The sequence below is a fragment of the Schistocerca cancellata genome, chromosome 3, assembly GCF_023864275.1.
Source record: "Schistocerca cancellata isolate TAMUIC-IGC-003103 chromosome 3, iqSchCanc2.1, whole genome shotgun sequence".
In the NCBI taxonomy this organism is placed as follows: Eukaryota; Metazoa; Arthropoda; class Insecta; order Orthoptera; family Acrididae; genus Schistocerca; species Schistocerca cancellata.
The window spans coordinates 554146653-554168857 of record NC_064628.1 but is presented as its reverse complement, the minus strand read 5'-3'; the positions used below and the strand labels follow the sequence as shown (position 1 = coordinate 554168857).

Below are 22205 nucleotides of genomic sequence, written 5' to 3'. Positions count from 1 at the left end.
TCCTGATGTTCAAGTCGTGTATTAACTTAATACCACTACAATCAAAGCTTTAGAAATGTGTAGCTTTCCATTCGCTGTTGTCAGTTTCTGTTTTTATACTGGGTTGCTATAATTGAGTGCAGATACTTATAGAGGTTCAGTGTGGGCTGTAATTATCTACAGCCACTGCTACTCACTGCACTACGCACCCCCTCCATACATAGAGGTGCGAAGATCTGACCGAAGGTTATACAGCAACATAATCGAGAAAACACGTTGTATACAAGAGCTGTGTGAAAGTCCTCGGGCTGACAAGATTGTATTCGTATCTATTGGTAGATATTCTAATGCAGGGGTCTCCAAACTACGGCCCGCGGGCCTAAACCGGCCCGCGAGGGCCGGCAAACCGGCCCGCGTTAGCTAGCCGGGCAACCCCCGGTATCCTGCCCGCCAAATATTTGAGGTGGTACCTATACTGCCAACAATTGAGTTTCGAGGCCTATCGCGACCAACACACCGCGACATTGTCGGAGCTCTATCTTTACAAAGTGGAAGATCATGGTTAAACTTGTGACTATCCACAATAAACAGACAGACCATTCTCCATGCGATAGTGAAAAATAAAAGAACGGTTAACAGACTAGTTTGGCGAAAACATTTTAAGTAAAAACATTCTTTTCATTTTAGTCTACTCACGAAGCGCAAGCCTTTCAAATGGACGCCACTTCGGCGACTAGCATTAGTAATCAATCATTATGGAAGATGCTTCTTAAGCAAGGTTTCACATTCTTTTGATTACGTTGTCTTGCAGTTATGGTGTTGCTAACAACGATTTTGAGTTTTCGGTTAACTCTGCGGGACGCTTTCGTGAAGAATGTGCAGTGACATACTTTTTTGTCGGTGAAATTCGCCAGAATTTCGGTCAGGTACGTCCACCAAACAAAATTATGTAATTAAATAAAAATTGTAGTTCGTTTCAGTGCTAGCTATTCCCACAACCTTAGATTTTTGCGATTTCATCTTTCCTTACAGTGATCATGGCGTGCTAGGGTGCTTTAATCCCACTAGGTAGATCTTGGCCCTTATGACTTTGTGGAGGAGTCAATGTGGCCCACGGACTAAAAAGTTTGAAGACCCCTGTTCTAATGCATTAATTTGGAACCGATTTATGCTGGAAAAACGTTAATTCCAATTTTGGCTACCAGATGCAAATCTGGGACTGTGAATACAAGAAAGACAGATGGAGATGTTTCCATACAGTATGTAATGAATTAGGAACAGGATGTGGTAAGGAAAGGTCAATAAGTGAGATTATTAACTGCTGCTTACACTGTGTGTTCAATATGAGCACCAGAGCACCAGAGATGTTAGTGAAGTGCTCTACAGCCCAGACTTGCACCTGGTGGCCAAAATGGGAACTAATGTTTTTTCCAGTGCAAAATGGTTCCACATTAACACGTTAGAATGTCTACCACTATCATACGATAAATACACCCGATACTTGAACTCCGTGAGTAGCTGCATTTCAATTGTAACCACACGGTATCACAAATGAATTAAGAACGCGCACTACTCAGCACCTGCCACGTGAGCAGCACTAGATCCTCCGACAGCCGGAATGAAGCTCTGCGCCTGCCGTTGCAGGCTACTGCTGCTGTTCCTGGTGGCGTCGTGCGCAGGCGGCTGCGGGCTGTGGCGGCGGGGGCGCAGCTGCTGCTGCGGCTGCGCGCCGCAGGACGACGACGCGGCGGCCAGCGACGCGGGCGCCCCTAGCGGCTCCCTGCGCAGCTCGGCCGGCTCCTGCTGCCCCCCACCACACTACAGCCGCTGCTCCTCGCTGCACCGCGCGCCACCTCCATACACTGAGGTGCGTAGCTCTGGGTAGCATTCATTTCACGCTAGGTGAGGAAAGCCCTACGTCAACGTGACGTAGGCACGTATCATGAGTTTCACGAGTTGTCCTATGGACTGTTGTGTGCATTCTGTATACATCGACTGTTGTGTCCGGCTTGAATCTGCACTGTTCTTTGTTCTTAGTTGATTTACAAGATGAAGGCAAAATTAAATGGAACTAGATGGTTTAATATTTCCAGCAACATTCGGAATTGCTTCCAACATCAGTTTCTCAGTTTAACGTTTCTGCCCACATGAATTATGTACAATGCATTGGCTTTTATAAAAATACGAAACACTTTAATTTCTCCCTATTTCACGTTTTTATCCACATGATTTATGCATGATTAATCGGACTAAAAACTGCCTAGACACTTTCGTTATAGTTATGATTTCTTCTTTCAGATATTCGTAATGTTCATGAAACACACAATAACATCCCACATTCTTTGGATTGCAGCTTAATAATTAATTATTTCACGTTTCTATCCACACTATTTATGCACGCTTCATCGGATTAAAAAAAATTAACTAAAAGTTTTTTTTTTTTTTTACTTTTGTTATGGTTCCTTCGTTCAGACATTCATTATGTTCCTGAAACACATAATATCATCCCAAATTGTTGGGAATACAGCTTAATAATTAATTCAACTGGGATGAGCGTAACAGGTAACTCCTGTCACTTGGTTTGAACACATGTATTTACATTTAGCTTTGACGTTAACGGTAAAACCGCAAAGATCGATATACGCACTCATGTAGTCGATTTAGGTTAATTACGTCACGATGACGTAGTGCTACGTCGCTATGACGTAGGGTTCTCCTCACCTAGCGTGATATGTAGAGGTGGGCCAAACGGTTATTCTGGAGTAACCGTTATCACAGTTCCAGTTATTCTTTGATAACCGTTATCGTTAACCGTTATTAATAACTGCCAAGTTATTTTTCGCTAGCGAATACCGATAACTCCGACAGTTAAATAACGACATAGTTGGAATCCATCAGTTTAGTTATCAGTATAACTGCCAGTAGTGTGAAATAGCAGGAATGTCGTATGAATCGTGTCATAACCTTAGCTTATTAACTCCGGGTACATTTTAGTTGATGTTAGAACGATTTTTAGTGTTTCATATTATATGTTTGTAGGTTATCGGTCGCTATTAGAAATATTATCTTCGCAGCTGCGACAGAAAGTACGCGGAACTTCGCCAAAGCACTGTTTAAGTAAAATGTTAACAACGTGCGTTTTTAAGTATGAAGTAATATGTAAACTGAGTACTGTAGGTTAAATTCGAAGCTTAATTTCTTGTGCTGCTCACATAATAGAATAAAGTGTACAGCCTTATAATACAACAAAAAATATACGTAATGTGACAGATTCGTTTACTCCTGCGCTGTAAAAGCTAGTCCTATTGGGGAAAGTGTGAGTACGCTAATCCAAGTTTTATGTCAGATTTGCAAACTGCTCGATTTCCCCAGCTACAGCATGTTTATAACATATGAAGACATGCAGATCGAAAAGGTTGACAGTGTTACATTTCTGGGACTACAACTCGATAATAAATTCAGTTGGGAAGGGCATACCACATTTTTTCATTCTGTTATTTCATAAGGGAGCATATTCTGTGGGAACATATCAAACGTAGCAAAAGTTTTTTGCATGTAAAAGCGTGTAATAAAAATCGTTTGTGGTATCAATTCAAGAACCTCATGTAGGAACCTGTTCAAGGAACTTTGTATTCTAACCACTGCTTCCTAGTATATTTATTCCTTTATGAAATTTGTTACAAGTATTTCCAACCAATAGCTTAATACATAATATCAGTACTAGAAATGGGAACAGCAATCTACATAAAGACCTAAAACTACTTACCTTGGTCCAAAAGGGGTCCAATATTCAGGAACATGCATTTTCAATAAACTGCCAGCAAGTCAGCAACCATTAAAAACTTGGTTTCAGATAAAGCACGGTTTACAGTGTGTTTGAAAGACTATTTGATACAGAAGTGTCTGATTCCACTCGTCATCAATATGCCGGAAATGGCTATTTTAAGTGTGTCTATGACGTCACTACATACACATGGCAACAAACACGAAGATACATATAAATAATACAATAACATTTCCCACCAAAAATACAATCAAACCAATGGGACAACTGCAGGAAGTTGGGGGTTTTAGGGCGAGGACAAGCTAGTAAAAAAAACACACCATGATCCCAAAACACAAAATGAAGAACAAAAAGAAAAAAAATTACAGCATATTGCTACACCAACAAAAATCTGCAGGAATCGGACACTTCCCTTGAACAATATAGGTCAACTATAGGTGACCATACCAAAACACCAATACCCACAACTAAAAGTACGAAAATTGGAATCAGACATTTCCCTTGACCTATATAGGTCAACCTCAGATGACGATACTAAAACATCAACACACACAACTATGAAAATGGGAATCGGTCATTTCCGGTGACCTATATAGGTCCACCACAGCTACTGATGCCAAAAAACCAACACCTACAACTGCGAAAAATAAAACCACAATCCCAAAAGTCCACAAATCAATCATCCCTACATAAATTAAATCACATTCAATACATCATAAATACACAAAACATCACAGCTATAAAAAAAAAAATTAATTACCACCAGCAAATTCCGGCACTGCAACCTAGATCGACAGCCCCCCCCCCCCACACACACAAACCAACTCATAAACATCGTGCCGTAATGACATTCACACACCACAACACCTTTACGTCGAAGCAGGCGGGTGGAATCAGACGCTTCCATTGACCCCTCCTTCTACTCTGTAGATGAATATCGTAACAGAGACTGATAGACCAGCTTAGGTAAAAATTCTGCTATATTTCAGTTTTGACAGCACTTGGTTGCAACAGTCAAGATCGGGTATTCTGTGTACCATAAATTTATTAAAAGTACGTAACTGTGTTTTATTCTGTCAGTGTACCAATTCTGTAAATATTAGCAGTTACTGTGATATATTCACATATTTTGACAATCTCCTGACAAATGATGAGGATAATAATTATTATATTCCACTGTATTATGTTATACTTTCTGACATGTTATTTGTCATTCACGATTGCCAGCGGCTATTTCCGTAGCAGTACGAAAGTATTTGTTCGCTCCGGTTACTATCCTCTCTGGAAATATCACCTAGAACTACGACCTTTAACTGGAGTCACCAAGTCAGGAACGTCTAGACACACAGTTATTCCGTTACCAGCTTCCAGGTTATCTGTGGTGGTAGCCCGATAACTACCAGAGAACTAGAACTACGAGCCAATGCGATAACTGCCAGAGGAGAATACCGATCTCTGACAGTTATTTCCATAGTCGCTCGTATTCCTAAGTAACTTTCCTTCTACTACCCGTCCAAGCTAAATTAACACGTAAGGCGGTGGCTTAAGGGAATGACCGTACTTGTTAATGCCTGTACTGCAGCTCCTATCAGCCACGGCTCGGACATTAACTTTATTTAATTGTTTATGCTAAAAGTAACGAAGGCCCACGAAATAGTACACAGTTCTTATCAACAGATGGCGCGCAGTCTCACAGTTATTCCCATGGTCTATAGAACGCCTTCCAAATGCGCAGTACGATCTTCGGTCAACAGATGGCACGAGGCACTGTTGACACTAAACAGTTATTGAAATAACTGCCAGAATCAGAGGATCGGTTATCGCAGTAACCGTTACTTCTGAGTAACCGGTTATTTCTATCAGTTACGTTATTTTTTGCCACCTCTAACCGATAACTCCAACAGTTAAATAACGACATAGTTGGAATCCATCAGTTTAGTTATCAGTATATCTGCGAGTAGTGTGAAATAGCAGGAATGTAGTATGAATCGTGTCATAACCTCAGCTTATTAACTCCAGGTACATTTTAGTTGATGTTAGAACGATTATGAGTGTTTCAGATTATATGTTTGTAGGTTATCGGTCGCTATTAGAAATATTATCTTCGCAGCTGCAACAGAAAGTACGCGGAACTTCGCCAAAGCACTGTTTAAGTAAAATGTTAACAATGTGCGTTTTTAAGTATGAAGTAATATGTAAACTGAGTACTGTAGGTGAAATTCGAAGCTTAATTTCTTGTGCTGCTCACATAATAGAATAAAGTGTACAGCCTTGCAATACAACAAAAAATATGCGTAATGTGACAGATTCGTTTCCTCTTGTGTAAAAGCTAGTCCTATTGGGGAAAGTGTGATTACGCTAATCCAAGTTTTATGTCAGATTTGGAAACTGCTCGATTTCTCCAGCTAGAGCATGTTTATAACATATGAAGACATGCAGATCGAAAAGGTTGACAGTGTTACATTTCTGGGACTACAACTCGATAATAAATTCAGTTGGGAAGGGCATACCACATTTTTTCATTCTGTTATTTCATAAGGGAGCATATTCTGTGGGAACATATCAAACGTAGCAAAAGTTTTTCGCATGTAAAAGCGTGTAATAAAAATCGTTTGTGGTATCAATTCAAGAACATCATGTAGGAACCTGTTCAAGGAACTTTGTATTCTAACCACTGCTTCCTAGTATATTTATTCCTTAATGAAATTTGTTACAAGTATTTCCAACCAATAGCTTAATACATAATATCAGTACTAGAAATGGGAACAGCAATCTACATAAAGACCTAAAATCACTTACCTTGGTCCAAAAGGGGTCCAATATTCAGGAACATGCATTTTCAATAAACTGCCAGCAAGTCAGCAACCATTAAAAACTTGGTTTCAGATAAAGCACGGTTTACAGTGTGTTTGAAAGACTATTTGATACAGAAGTGTGATTCCACACGTCATCAGTATGCCGGAAATAGCTATTTTAAGTGTGTCTATGACGTTACTACATACACATGGCGACAAACACGAAGATACATATAAATAGTACAATAACATTTCCCACCAAAAATACACTCCTGGAAATGGAAAAAAGAACACATTGACACCGGTGTGTCAGACCCACCATACTTGCTCCGGACACTGCGAGAGGGCTGTACAAGCAATGATCACACGCACGGCACAGCGGACACACCAGGAACCGCGGTGTTGGCCATCGAATGGCGCTAGCTGCGCAGCATTTGTGCACCGCCGCCGTCAGTGTCAGCCAGTTTGCCGTGGCATACAGAGCTCCATCACAGTCTTTAACACTGGTAGCATGCCGCGACAGCGTGGACGTGAACCGTATGTGCAGTTGACGGACTTTGAGCGAGGGCGTATAGTGGGCATGCGGGAGGCCGGGTGGACGTACCGCCGAATTGCTCAACACGTGGGGCGTGAGGTCTCCACAGTACATCGATGTTGTCGCCAGTGGTCGGCGGAAGGTGCACGTGCCCGTCGACCTGGGACCGGACCGCAGCGACGCACGGATGCACGCCAAGACCGTAGGATCCTACGCAGTGCCATAGGGGACCGCACCGCCACTTCCCAGCAAATTAGGGACACTGTTGCTCCTGGGGTATCGGCGAGGACCATTCGCAACCGTCTCCATGAAGCTGGGCTACGGTCCCGCACACCGTTAGGCCGCCTTCCGCTCACGCCCCAACATCGTGCAGCCCGCCTCCAGTGGCGTCGCGACAGGCGTGAATGGAGGGACGAATGGAGACGTCTCGTCTTCAGCGATGAGAGTCACTTCTGCCTTGGTGCCAATGATGGTCGTATGCGTGTTTGGCGCCGTGCAGGTGAGCGCCACAATCAGGACTGCATACGACCGAGGCACACAGGGCCAACACCCGGCATCATGGTGTGGGGAGCGATCTCCTACACTGGCCGTACACCACTGGTGATCGTCGAGGGGACACTGAATAGTGCACGGTACATCCAAACCGTCATCGAACCCATCGTTCTACCATTCCTAGACCGGCAAGGGAACTTGCTGTTCTAACAGGACAATGCACGTCCGCATGTATCCCGTGCCACCCAACGTGCTCTAGAAGGTGTAAGTCAACTACCCTGGCCAGCAAGATCTCCGGATCTGTCCCCCATTGAGCATGTTTGGGACTGGATGAAGCGTCGTCTCACGCGGTCTGCACGTCCAGCTCGAACGCTGGTCCAACTGAGGCGCCAGGTGGAAATGGCATGGCAAGCCGTTCCACAGGACTACATCCAGCATCTCTACGTTCGTCTCCATGGGGGAATAGCAGCCTGCATTGCTGCGAAAGGTGGATATACACTGTACTAGTGCCGACATTGTGCATGCTCTGTTGCCTGTGTCTATGTGCCTGTGGTTCCGTCAGTGTCATCTGACCCCAGGAATGTGTCAATAAATTTTCCCCTTCCTGGGACAATGAATTCACGGTGTTCTTATTTCAATTTCCAGGAGTGTACAATCAAACCTATGGGACAACTGCGGGAAGTTGGGGGTTTTAGAGTGAGGACAAGCTAGTAAAAAAAACACACCATGATCCCAAAACACAAAATGAAGAACAAAAAGAAAAAAAATACAGCATTCTGCTACACCAACAAAAAATCTGCAGGAATCGGACACTTCCCTTGAACAATATAGGTCAACCATAGGTGACCATACCAAAACACCAATACCCACAACTAAAAGTACGAAAATTGGAATCGGACATTTCCCTTGACCTACATAGGTCAACCTCAGATGACAATACTAAAACATCAGCACATACAACTATGAAAATGGGAATCAGTCGTTTCCGGTGACCTATATAGGTCCACCACAGCTACTGATGCCAAAAAACCAACACCTACAACTGCGAAAAATAAAACCACAATCCCAAAAGTCCACAAATCAATCATCCCTACATAAATTAAATCACATTCAATACTTCATAAATATACAAAACATCACAGCTAGAAAAAAAAATAATAATTACCACCAGCAAATTCCGGCACTGCAACCTAGATCGACACACACAAAAACCAACTCATAAACACCGTGCCGTAATGACATTCACACATCACAACACCTCTACGTCGAAGCAGACGGGTGGAATCAGATGCTTCCATTGACCGCTCCTTCTACTCTGTAGATGAATATCGTAACAGAGACTGATGGACCAACTTAGGTAAAAATTCTGCTATATTTCAGTTTTGACAGCACTTGGTTGCAACAGTCAAGATCGGGTATTCTGTGTATGATAAATTTATTGAAAGTGCGTATCTGTGTTTTATTCTGACAGTGTATCAATTCTGTAAATATTAGCAGTTACTGTGACATATTCACATATTTTGACAATCTCTTGACAAATGATGAGGATAATAATTATTATATTCCACTGTATTATGTTATACGTTCTGACATGTTATTTGTCATTCGCGACGGCCAGCGGCTATTTCCGAAGAAGTTCGTAAATATTTGTTCGCTCCAGTTACTATCGTCTCTGTAATATCACTGGGGTCTAAGACTGGAGTCACTGTATCAGGAACACAGACACACAGTTATTCCGTTACCAACTTCCAGGTTACTTGTAATGGTAGTCCGATAACTGCCAGAAAGCGAGAACTGTGAGCCAATAACGATAACTGCCAGAGGAAAATACCTATCTCTGACAGTTATTTCCATAGTCGCTCGAATTCCTTATGGTACCTCTCTTTATACAACCCGTCCAAGCTAAATTGACATATGAGGCGGTGGCTTAAGGGAACGACCGTACTTGTTAATGCCTGTACTGCAGCTCCTATCATCCACCGCTCGGACATTAATCTTATTTAATTGTTTGTGCTAAAAGTAACGAAGGCGCACGACATAGTACACAGTTCTTATCAACAGATGGCGCGCAGTCTCACAGTTATTCCCATGGCCTATAGAACGCCTTCCAAATGGTCTATCTTCTCCTTAGTTCCTAGCCAGTTCTCCGATGAGTTGACGAGAAAGCGTAGTACGATCTTCGGTCAACAGATGGCGCGAGGCACTGTTGACATTAGACAGTTATTGAAATAACTGCCTGTATCCGAGGAACGGTTATCGCAGTAACTGTTAGTTTTCAGTAACCGGTTATTTCTATCAGTTACGTTATTTTTTGCCACCTCTAGTGAGATGAATGCTACCCCGTAGGCTCTGACTGAAGGTACGCAGCAGCGTATTAGAGGAAGTTCATTTGTAAGAGACAGCAAGGTAAAAGTTTTCTGGCTGACAAGATTGTATTTGTAGCTATTAAGATACAGATACGTGGAAAAACGGAAGATGTATTGATGAAAGTGTGGCAGTAATAAAAACATCGTTTAAAATGTACAGTTATTATGAGCGCAAAGAAAGCTGACACTCGGTGTGGTGTCTGATGGGAGCGGCTGTAAATGGAAAATGCCTTTACGGTCGCTCCCAGCAGCCACCACGCCGAGCGTCAACCTTGCGGATACAGTATCAACCCTTGGGACTATTACACTAAGGATTTTTTTTTCAAATAAGTATTTCACATCCTTAAAATCGAATGTCAATGTATTTAGCGAGATTAAAAAAGAAAAACTAACACAAATGAAAGTAAACCGAACTTGCTTACTAAAAATCAGATGTTTCCTTCATTAATTAGCAGTGATGGGGCTTGCAGTATGATGACATACTGATGAAACAAGTAACTCTGACAATTTATTATGTCTTCGATGTGACAATAATCAGCCAGCAACTTTTCATGTGGTTACAGCACTAAACTTATAAATGGACTTTCCGTAATGTACAAAGTGAATTTTTGGCTAAATTTAAGTACCGGTAATACGCTTCTTAGAAAGTTATTCGGTGACATAAAAAGTGTAAACTATGTTGCAATCATAGCAGATGAAACAACATAGCCACCAAAGTGCGACTTAGTGTCTGTATAACATTTGTTGATGCTTTGTTGGAAGTAGAGGAATGTTTTTAGGGCTGTACTCCACGTACCGTAAAGTACCACTGCTAGGGCACTGTTTCATACGATTATCATTGTTTTAAGACCGTTTGATCTGCTTGCATCCAGTTTTAGAGGCCAGTGCTTTGATGGTTCAGCTAATATTATCGGATTATGTAACTGTGTCCAACTGTATTTGTCCACTGCGCAGCAAACTCTTTAAACCTTACACTACAAGAATCTGCGAAAGGGATCCTGGAATCTCGAAATGCACTGCATGCACTGCCCTGCAAACTCTTTGAACCTAACACTACAAGACACTGCAAAAAGAATCCTGTAATCTTGAAGTGCGTTGAATGTTATGAAGAATATCACACATTGTGTATGGGATTCACCGAAAATATCACATCTCTGTTCACTTAAACACTGATACCTCTACAAATTTCAAACCACTCTCTCCTACAAGTGTGGCCATGAGGTACTTGGTAACGCATTAAGTTTTGTACATCTGTGCAGAACTTCAAGAAATTTTTCTAAATGTTTCAAAAAAATGAGAATTGAGACACTGGGGCCAAAACAAATGACCTTTTTTTTTATTAATATGCAGTCTCTTGCCTTCTCTTTCATGTTATCAGTTTTTGTAAAACGGTTTGGTCACCTAGATAGGCTACAGAAAACATAGCACTACAGAAAAATTCCCTACACTTAAAGGAGGGCAGTAAGAGATTTCCAACTTTGTAATATTGATTACATTTATGAGGGACAATTTTGAATCATTCTGGGCTAAAACAACTTCAAAATATAAAGATATGGATATTGATTACTCAAAATTATCCTGTAAAAGAAAAGTCCTTAAGCAGCACAATGATTCCAACAATTCATCTGTAAATACATTCACTGGAATGGGTGATAAACATAGAAGATTTTATCGCGGAACAATGGTCTTACCTATCAGCTTTTCGGAATCACATAGCATTCAATTATTCATGTTTGTAAATCAAACTGAAAAATTTCTATATTAGAACAAATAAGTCCTCGGTAACAAATATTAAGTCAAAATTGACCTGTTTTCGACGCTACTATGAGCGTCGTCTTCAGAATTAAAAAAGTGTTCTAAAACATATTAGGTGTATAATACATTAATAAAATTAAAGTTTGTACTGACTGGAAAGAGATGCAGTACTTACAAGCCACATTTTAAAAAATCTAAGCCGGAAAGGCGACGTCATGAATAGTTGTAAATAAGATGGCGAGCCGCTACGGGCTGCTCGGACTTGAGTGAACAAGGGTTGCAACAAATTTCTTCTTCGTGATGACAAACACTGAGACTATATTTTATCTTTCTATGAATCAGATACAGTCAAGGAACACTTCCTATTCCAACGAAGTATGTTTCATAAAATTACCCCAAGAAGTAATTTTAAAAACATCGGTTCAATGGATAAAATATCAAAGAAAAAAAAGGAAAAACACCTACTTGGTCTACCGCCAGAACTAGGGACATTCATACAAATAGCGCTGATGACGCCTGTAATGTCCTTTACTACAGAGTGACCCTTTTCTTGTCTGTGAAGGGTGGAAACGTATGTTCGGCCTGTAATAGGGCAGGGCTGTCTAAACGTCATTTCTTTTCCAGTGCCCATAGAGATGAATCGATGAAGCTTGATGTTGGTGACATGTGCAAAGAGTTCTTATGTAGCAGTCAACTGAGGAGGAGTACTTGCCTCTAGACATGAGGTATTCCTCAGACTTATTTATTTGCCTTGTACAACTACTGACTTACTTCATGGGACATAAATAACTTCAGGCATAATTTGGTGGCACTGCTATCGCGTTTACGCACAGCTTGGCTGGTTGGGAGCATTCAAAACGCTAGTAAAACTGTGGCCACAAGTAAACAGATGCAAAGTTATCTGACAGATGTCATACTTCATATAATGAATCTTGCCGCCTCCCCTCCTCCAAAATAAATAAATATTATGATGAAATTTCCTGGCAGATTAAAACTGTGTGCCCGACCGAGACTCGAACTCGGGACCTTTGCCTTTCGCGGGCAAGTGCTCTACCAACTGAACTACCGAAGCACTACTCACGCCCGGTACTCACAGCTTTACTTCTGCCAGGAGTGCTAGTTCTGCAAGGTTCGCAGGAGAGCTTCTGTAAAGTTTGGAAGATAGGAGACGAGATACTGGCAGAAGTAAAGCTGTGAGTACCGGGCGTGAGTCGTGCTTTGGTAGCTCAGTTGGATCCCGGGCGGCCGGCTGCTCAGCTCTAGTTGACGCAGCGCCGGCACGGTAGCTCAGCGTGTTCGGTCAGAGGGCCAGCTGCCCTCTGTAATAAAAAAAACTGAGTTAATGGATCAACAACGAACTGAAACGGGTGTCTTTCGACGTCCGCCCCGAGTAGGTACAACGAACAAAAACAAACAAAATGAGATTAAATAAATAAAAAAAAAGTTGGTAGAGCACTTGCCCGCGAAAGGCAAAGGTCCCGAGTTCGAGTCTCGGTCGGGCACATACTTTTAATCTGCCAGGAAGTTTCATATCAGCGCACACTCCGCCGCAGAGTGAAAATCTCATTCTGGAAATATTGTGATGTCAGCACCTAACTAAGGTGCCTCGGTTATAAGTAAGGTAACGTTAAAAATTTAAATCCATGTCTTTCCTTACTTGTGTAGGAAGTCCGTCGTCTAAAATAGGCCAGGTCCTCGCCAAGCACAAAGCTTAATTGATTTTTGAACTTCCGACGAAGACAGTAGTACTTTTGGGTTCCATCGAGAGCGATTTAATGCTCCTACAGGATTCTCTGTAAATGTGGTCTTTTGTACAACTTAAAAAAAAAACACATGACACACCATAAAGAATTATCCGAATAGGACAGAAATCGGTAGTTGTGACGTATATGTACAGACAAACAAATGATTACAATTTCAGAAAACAAGGATGATTTAATCAAGATAAAGAGCTTCACTAATTGAGCAAGGTAGTGATGCATTGGTCCATGGCCCCTATGCAAGTAGTTATTCGGCTTGGCATTGACTGGTAGAGTTGTTGGATGTCCTGCGGTCCAGTTTGGGCGTTAGATCGTCAAAATCGCAAGTTGGCTGTAGGGCCCAGCCTATAATGCTCCATTCGTTCCGTCTCTAATGACCTCATTGTCGATGGGACGTTAAACGCTAATCTCCATCTTCTTCCAATTGTTTTCAGCCAGGGAGAGATCTGGCGACCTTGCTAGTCAAGACATGATTTGACAAGAACGAAGATAAGCATTTGAAACTATTGCTGTGAGCAGAAGAGCATTATCTTGTTGAAATATAAGCTCAGGATAGCATACCATGAAGAGCAACAAAAAGGGATGCACAATATCGTGAGCATAATGCTGTGCTGTGAGAATGCTATGGATGACAACCAAAGGGGTTCTGCTATGAAATGAAATGTCATCCCAGACGATCACTTCTGGTTGTTGGGCTTTATGGTGGGTGACAGTCAGGTTAGTATCCCACCGCATTTCAGGGTGTCTCCACATACGTCTTTGCTGGTAGTCGGGACTCAGTTCGAAGCCAGACTGAGGCATGGCCTTCACCTCAACAGGAAGGGGAAGGGTAAATTGGCTGGGGAAATAGCAGGAAAGTTAAAGGGCGGAGGCACTGTCATGAGTGGTAAAATACCAGTGGTTATAGGATTCAGAAAATACCCTTTTTTAGGGTAGGGAGGACAGAAAGAAAGCAAATTTTAAGAGAGGTTAGAACTGAGACAAACCTTCAGTTTGAGAAAGAAATCAAAAAAACATAATTCCAGCTTATTACATCAGCATAAACAGCCATTGGTTAAGAATTTTCAACTGTCAGCAGATATTTTAACTCCACCCAATTTTAACTCAGTCAATGTGAAATGTCATCTATCTTTATTGCATCAAAATATTCGAGGACTGAGAAATAAAATTAATGAATTAACTATCTGCATAGATGAATTAGAGTCTTCAAACCCAGCTGACATAATCTGCCTCTCTGAACATCATGTGACCACTGGTATAGAACTTTTAAGTGTTACAGGGTTTAGGTTAGCATCTCATTTTTGTAGATCAGAAATGGAGAAAGGAGGAGTTGCCACATTCATCAGGGACTGTCATAAATTTAAGAACATAGACATTCATAAATTTTGCCTAGAACAGCATATGGAAGCATGTGCAACAGAATTAGATTTTCACAAAAAATCTTTCATAATATTAAGTGTATATCGAGCACCTGCAGGTAACTTTAATCTGTTTGTAAACCACCTTGAAGCTGTACTGGCCCATTTAACAACCAAAACCAAAGAAATAGTGGTTGCTGGTGATTTCAATGTAGATTTCCTTAAAGACTCTCCCAATAAGAACTTATTTGAGTTAGTAACACTATCATTCAACTTAATTCCCACAGTAAAGTTCCCCACTAGGATAGCCACTTGCTCACAAACAGCCATTGATAATATCTTTATAGAAAAGTCAAATGAACAAAATTATATTACAAAACCAATAGTCAATGGCCTCTCAGACCATGACATGCAGTTCCTTCTGTTAAATGTTAATACTGAACAGGATATAAAATCTGTTAAATCTGAGCTCAAGAGGGTAATCAGTAAGCCAAAAATTGATTATTTTAGGACACTCCTCAGAGACATTCACTGGACTGATGTTTACAGTGCTCATGGCATGAATGAAAAATATAACATTTTTGCTAATAAAGTGCTTACCTTATTCGAACACTGCTTTCCCCCAAAACTTACCAAGGTTAGAGCAAAGTCTACAAAGAAGCCATGGATTACTCGAGGAATAGGGGTATCTTGTAAAACCAAAAGAAAACTGTATCTGTCAATCCGAAACATTTCCAATGTTGATGCTATAGCACATTATAAGAAATACTGCAAAATATTAAAGACTGTAATACGGATGTCAAAGCAAATATATTACAAGGAAAAGATAGTCATATCAGATAAAAAAATAAAGACAATATGGGATATAGTGAAGGAGGAGACCGGTAGAACCAGACATGAAGAGGAACAAATAGCATTAAGAGTAAATGATACATTGGTGACAGATGTTTACAGTGTTGCAGAACTTTTTAACAAACATTTTATAACTGTTACTGAAAAGATGGGGTTGTCAGGTTCAGTAGATGCTGCTATGGATTACCTTAGACCAGACATTTCAAGTAACTTCCATAATATGAATTTGACCCTCACTACCCCAACAGAAATAATGTCCATCATGAAATCTTTAAAATCAAAAACATCTAGTGGGTATGATGAAATATCAACAAAGTTAATTAAAGAATGTGATTCTGAGCTAAGTAACATATTAAGCTATCTGTGTAACCAGTCGTTTATCAGTGGAATATTTCCTGAATGGCTGAAATATGCTGAAGTTAAGCCACTGTTTAAGAAGGGAGATAAAGAAATAGCATCAAATTTCCGTCCAATTTCACTGTTGCCAGCATTCTCAAAAATTTTCGAAAAAGTAATGTACAGTCGTCTTTATAACCATCTTATCTCAAATAACATACTGTCAAAGTCACAGTTTGGATTTCTAAAAGGTTCTGATATTGAGAAGGCTATCTACACTTACAGTGAAAATGTACTTAATTCATTAGACAAAAAATTGCAGGCAACTGGTATATTTTGCGATCTGTCAAAGGCATTTGATTGTGTAAATCACAATATCCTTTTAAGTAAACTAGAATATTATAGTGTAACAGGAAATGCTGCAAAATGGTTCAAATCTTATATCTCTGGCAGGAAACAAAGGGTGTTATTAGGAAAGAGACATGTATCAAGCTATCAGGCATCATCCAACTGGGAACTAATTACATGTGGGGTCCCACAAGGTTCCATTTTGGGGCCCTTACTTTTTCTTGTGTATATCAATGACCTTTCATCAGTAACATTACAAGATGCCAAGTTTGTTTTGTTTGCTGATGATACAAACATTGCAATAAATAGCAAATCAAGTGTAGTCTTAGAAAGATCAGCCAATAAAATATTTGTGGACATTAATCACTGGTTCCTAGCCAATTCTTTGTCACTAAACTTTGAAAAAACGCACTACATGCAGTTCAGAACGTGTAAGGTGTGTCCCACGAGTATATGTCTAACATACGATGACAAGAAGATAGAAGAAGTGGACAGTGTTAAATTCTTGGGATTACAGCTTGATAATAAATTCAACTGGGAGGAGCACACCACAGAACTGCTGAAGCGTCTTAACAAATCTCTGTTTGCAATGCGAATTTTGTCAGACATAGGGGATATAAAAATGAAAAAGCTGGCATACTATGCTTACTTTCATTCCATAATGTCATATGGGATTATTTTTTGGGGTAATTCATCAAGCCAAGCTAAAGTTTTCCTGGCACAAAAACGTGCAGTAAGAATTATATGTGGTGTGAACTCAAGAACATCCTGCAGAAGCCTGTTTAGGGAACTAGGGATACTAACTACAGCTTCCCAATATATTTATTCCTTAATGAAATTTGTCATTAAAAATATATCACTTTTTCAAACCAACAGCTCAATTCATGGAATCAATACTAGAAATAAGAATAATCTTCACAAGGATTTAAAGTCACTTAGTCTTGTACAAAAAGGTGTGAATTATTCAGGAACACACATTTTCAATAACTTGCCAGCAGCCATAAAAAGCTTAACAACCAATGAAATTCAGTTTAAGAGAAGCCTAAAGGATTTATTGGTGGCCAACTCCTTCTACTCCATTGATGAATTTCTTAGTAAAACCAACTGATTTGTATATAAGTACAACATAACTTCTGCACAATTTCAGTGCAGTAATGTGTTAACTGAAAATGTATGTGTGTGTGTGTGTGTGTGTGTGTGTGTGTGTGTGTGTGTGTGTGTGTGTGTGTGTGTGTAAGTGTGTAAGTATAATCTAACTTCTGCACCATTTCAGTGCAGTAATGTGTTCATTGTAAATAAGTATTACAGTAGTTGTATTACATGTTTATTACCTTATAAATAAATAAACAACTTTTTTATTTTAAATTCAGTGCATTAGTATTTGTAAAATGACTCTTAATGTTCATTAAAAAATGACGATCATTCCACTTGGGACCTGTGGAATGGTACATTAGCTTATTTGTTTTAGTTGTAAATATTTGTCATGTATTGTTGTTTTTCTGACATGTTCCACATCCTGGAGGACCTCCACACTACAGATCAATTGGAATGAAAGTAAATCTAATCTAATCTAAACTCATCACTGACCACAACTCTACTCCACTCAATGAGATTCCAGCCCTGATGACCAGCGAAGATGTGTTTGGAGACGCCCTGAACAGCAGCGGGGTACCCTGACTGTAGCCCACCATACAGGCTGACAATTATGAGCAATGGTCCGAGGTGGCGTTTCATTTCATGGCAGGACCACTTTGAATGCCATCCCCAGCACCCTTAAAGCACAACAGTAGATCGAAAATAATAGGCTACACATTTTTGTTGCCCTTCATGGAAGCAATCCCAGGCTTACATTTCAGCAAGGTAATACCCGCCCACACACGGCGAAAGTTTCTATTGGTTGCCTTAGTGCTTGCCAAACCCTACCTTGACCAGCAAGGTCGCCAGATCCCTCTCCAACCAGCCTGGGATTTTGATCGATCTAACGCACCAGTTGGACATAATATGGCACGATGTCCATCAGGAGGACATCTAACAACACCGTCTATCAGTGCCAAGCCAAATAACTGCTTGCAAAGGGGCCATAAGTGGACTTTCGTGTTATTGACTTGCTGAGTTAGTGAAGCTCTTTCTCTTGAATAAATTATCTAGTTTTACTGAAACTCTGATCGTTTGTCTGTACATGTACTTCAAATCTACCGATTTGCGTCCCATTCAGGTAATTTATCCATAGTACGTTTTTTTCCCATCTTAGAGTGCATATTGGACAGACGTTGCATACAGTCCACAGAAGGTGCCCAAAACGTCGAAACTGCATCCTTCTCTCACAGCCCATTTAATTGACTGTGGCAGAGCACTGCATTGACATCAGTTTTTCTGTACTGTACGGCAGTCTCGAAATTATTGCGTCGACTTCATTTTTCTTGGACTAGATGGTGAAGGAAGCAGTCGAAACTCATTTGGTGAGAATTTAATTAATAGAGATAGCGGTTTCACCCTGGCCAAAGCTTGAATTTTGGCACTTTCCTTTATACTCAAAGGCGTCACTGCAATGCAGCTCATATTGGTGGTTGGGATATCCCAGAATGGATCAGCTTCCTACCCACAGATTCAGTTTACACATAGTTCCTTGCATAGTTTCATTTCTGATGTATTTGCACCTGCAGATGCATCCATAGTGGTGCGGTCATTGGATTTGTAAGGATGGATGGCAAGTGCTCTGCCTCTCCAAAATTTTACCACTCCCTCCAAATCCTACAGTTCTGTTCTCCCTGTCTTGCCTTATATATCCTCTATGTTTCCCCACCTGTCTTCTACACCAGTTAACCAAATTTCCCGATTCCCTTCAATAATTAGAACAGATACGTCTCTTCTACATCTTGTGTAAACTTGATTCCCAACATCCTAAGTCTTCCCCATCCTTGAGAACTCTGGCTACTGCCACTCCGCTATCAACAAGCACCACTTTCCCACCACTTCCATGCACCTCCTTTGGTAATGGAATTTCAATCAACTTCTCCTCCCAGACATTGACCTCGTCTCTAAGATCTAATCCTCCTTCCAGTCATAACCTAACTGATCCATGCCATCGCCAACAAATGCGCCAATCCAACTTTATCTCACCCACTTGGCACTACACTCTTGTCCTAACACTTGTGCCCAAACTGTCAGCTCATTTCCACACAACCATACCTTATCATTCTCCATCTGATATCCTCCCCCATTCCTCCCACATCCCAGTCACCTGGGGCCAATATCACATCATCTTTACCAAGAATTTGAATGTACATCACTTCATCATCATCTTTTCATAATTATAATAGTCTATATTTTAATTTAATAAATTGGTGTATTTTAATCCGAAAATATCTTAAAAATCAATGGGTGAAGAGTGGCAACATGGCCACTGCCAGCCCATCTCCCCACAGGCGAGTGCTGAAGCTTCAGTCTGGCAGCTCACTCAGATGGGCGAAATGTATACAGCCGAAATATCTGAGGAGAAATTGGGCTTCTGTCACTTCGTGCACCATCAAAACATGAACATGCACAACAGACTTTAACCAGTATGTATTAGTGCATTTAGCTGGCCGGAGTGGCCGAGCGGTTCTAGGCGCTACAGTCTGTAACCGGCGACCGCTACGGTTGCAGGCTCAAATCCTGCCTCAGGCATGGATATGTGTGATTTTTTAGGTTAGTTAGGTTTAAATAGTTCTAAGTTCTAGGGGACTGATGACCACAGCAGTTAAGTCCCATAGTGCTCAGAGCCATTTGAACCATTTTATTAGTGGATTTAATCATCAGGTAGGTAAACAGTGACTACAGCATTTTGGTAAATTGCAGTGTAATGCAAGGCAGTCACGGCTGTTCTGCAATAGCTGGCAGGTAGTGCTACTTGTAGTTGTCCAATACTGGACTCAGCAATATCTCATATCAAGTTTATTAGTGTTCTCAAAGCCATGTTATCAGTGCATGAAATTTATTTGCAGTAGCAAATATGGACTACCAGCCAATATATAGTGGAATTATGACAATGAATATTTTTGTTGAACCAGGACTCAAACCCGGGTTTCCCGCTTAGTGTGGTCAGCTGCCTTTCCATTAGGCTATCTGGGCGCAGTTCCTGGTTAGACACATGTCTGATGACATATGGAAGTTTGAGTCTGGCTGTGAATCGTGTTTGGGTAGCCTAATGGTAAGGCGACCACTCGCAATAAGTGGGAAATCTGGGTTCGAGTTCTGCTCTGGCACAAATTTTTATTGTCATCATTCTATTATACAGCTGATGGTTGTCCATATCCACAACTGCACATACATTTCATGTATTTTGTAATGTCGGTAGTTGCTGCATTGCCTGTTCCTTTGCGTATGCACACATGTATGAAGGTATATTGCATCATAATTTGGAATAACACAGGCATTACAATATCATAGCCTGTCAGTGCTCTTGAGCAAATTGTCTCATGCTTTAGCAGGAAAATTTTGTATAGAACCGACTGCATTGTATTTTCAGTTTTGACATCTAATTGTTTGTTAAAATTAGCTATTATAAAAGGTGTTATTCATCCTCTCAGTCCTCATCTGTTTGGAAGAAAGTTATTTTCTAAAAGCATCTTACACTAAAATCCATTTTACAGACCTGGGTCATAAACCTTACGTTTAGTTTACCTGCCAGCCATGTCAGTTTGTCACTTGTCTCTGATAGTGAGAATAACTGTACAGTTCCCTCCTTCGGGTACAATAATGCTGTGAAGATATGACTGCAATGTCTTTGCCTGGTGAGATGCATTCTTCTGTATTTTGTGAGCCTTTCCCACACAGACATGTCACTATGCTTGCAAACATCCTTATACTGGGCCAAGTAAAAATGATTTAAATTTGCAAAAGCGGTAACACTTGATCACTCAGGAATTGTCTCATATAGGAGTATCTTCAACAGAAAATAATAATTCCATATTTTGAACATTTGACTTTTACTGTAATCTAACTTTCAATTAAGATTACTTGTACTATACTGGACTAGTCATCATTTATACCATGTAATTTGTTCTACACTCTACATAACTTACAGGACACTCAACATATAGGTTTCTTCTGTATCATTATTTTTGTAATTTTTCATTAATTTGTGGAAGCTAATTATTCTTTGTGATTGATAGGTTTGGGACAAAATTATGCAATTTGTTTTGTAGTCATCTGAACAAAGCAGGTGACACATTGATACTTAGTGATTGTTGTCATTTTGTCTTACACTTTGTAGAATTATTTAAAACTGTATCTGTACTGTGATCTTGTGTATTATACATCTAATACACAGCTGTCACTTGGAATGGTCTTTGCAAGATGTGTGCACATCTTTGAAATTTATGGGCTAATCTAATACAGAATAATTACAATCATTGTAAGCTCCATATTTTTTAGATATTTATGTGTATTTTACACTTTAATTATAATTTTCCCTGCACCCTGTTGTTGTAGGTGACATCAAAGCCTGACTTATACCCTCTGGTGATCAGCTATGGTGATGCTCCCAAAGGCAGTGTGGGCAACAGCTACCTCATGGTCCAGTATTTTCGCAACTATATAGTGCGACCTGTAGGTAAGAACAGTCTCACACATCAAGTTTGAGTGCCTTTGTAAATTCCTTCTGATGATCAGATTGTTAGTGAGAAAGCTCATACTCAGACTGGGCAATAATAGGGAAGAATAGTAGTGTGAATTTTTTAAAAGTACAATTCTGGCATTTATTTAAGTGATCGAGATAAAGCCCAGTAAATGTAAATGAGCATTGGGTTTCAACCCTTTTTTATTTGGCTTATTTATTTTAAGGCACTGTATTGCACTCATGTTT

At 40.4% G+C, this 22205-nt stretch overlaps 1 protein-coding gene across 1 annotated transcript in view; it reads left to right on the top strand.

Annotated features, from left to right (window-relative positions):
* LOC126176425 (uncharacterized) overlaps positions 1 to 22205 on the top strand; it is a gene marked incomplete at its 3' end in the record, with an annotated part of 132705 nt that overhangs the window by 23519 nt on the left and 86981 nt on the right. The window contains exons 2-3 of the mRNA XM_049923581.1: positions 1735 to 1846; positions 21833 to 21953. Coding sequence (XP_049779538.1) covers positions 1735 to 1846; positions 21833 to 21953 — 233 coding nt within the window. The remainder of the gene's footprint in view (positions 1 to 1734; positions 1847 to 21832; positions 21954 to 22205) is intronic.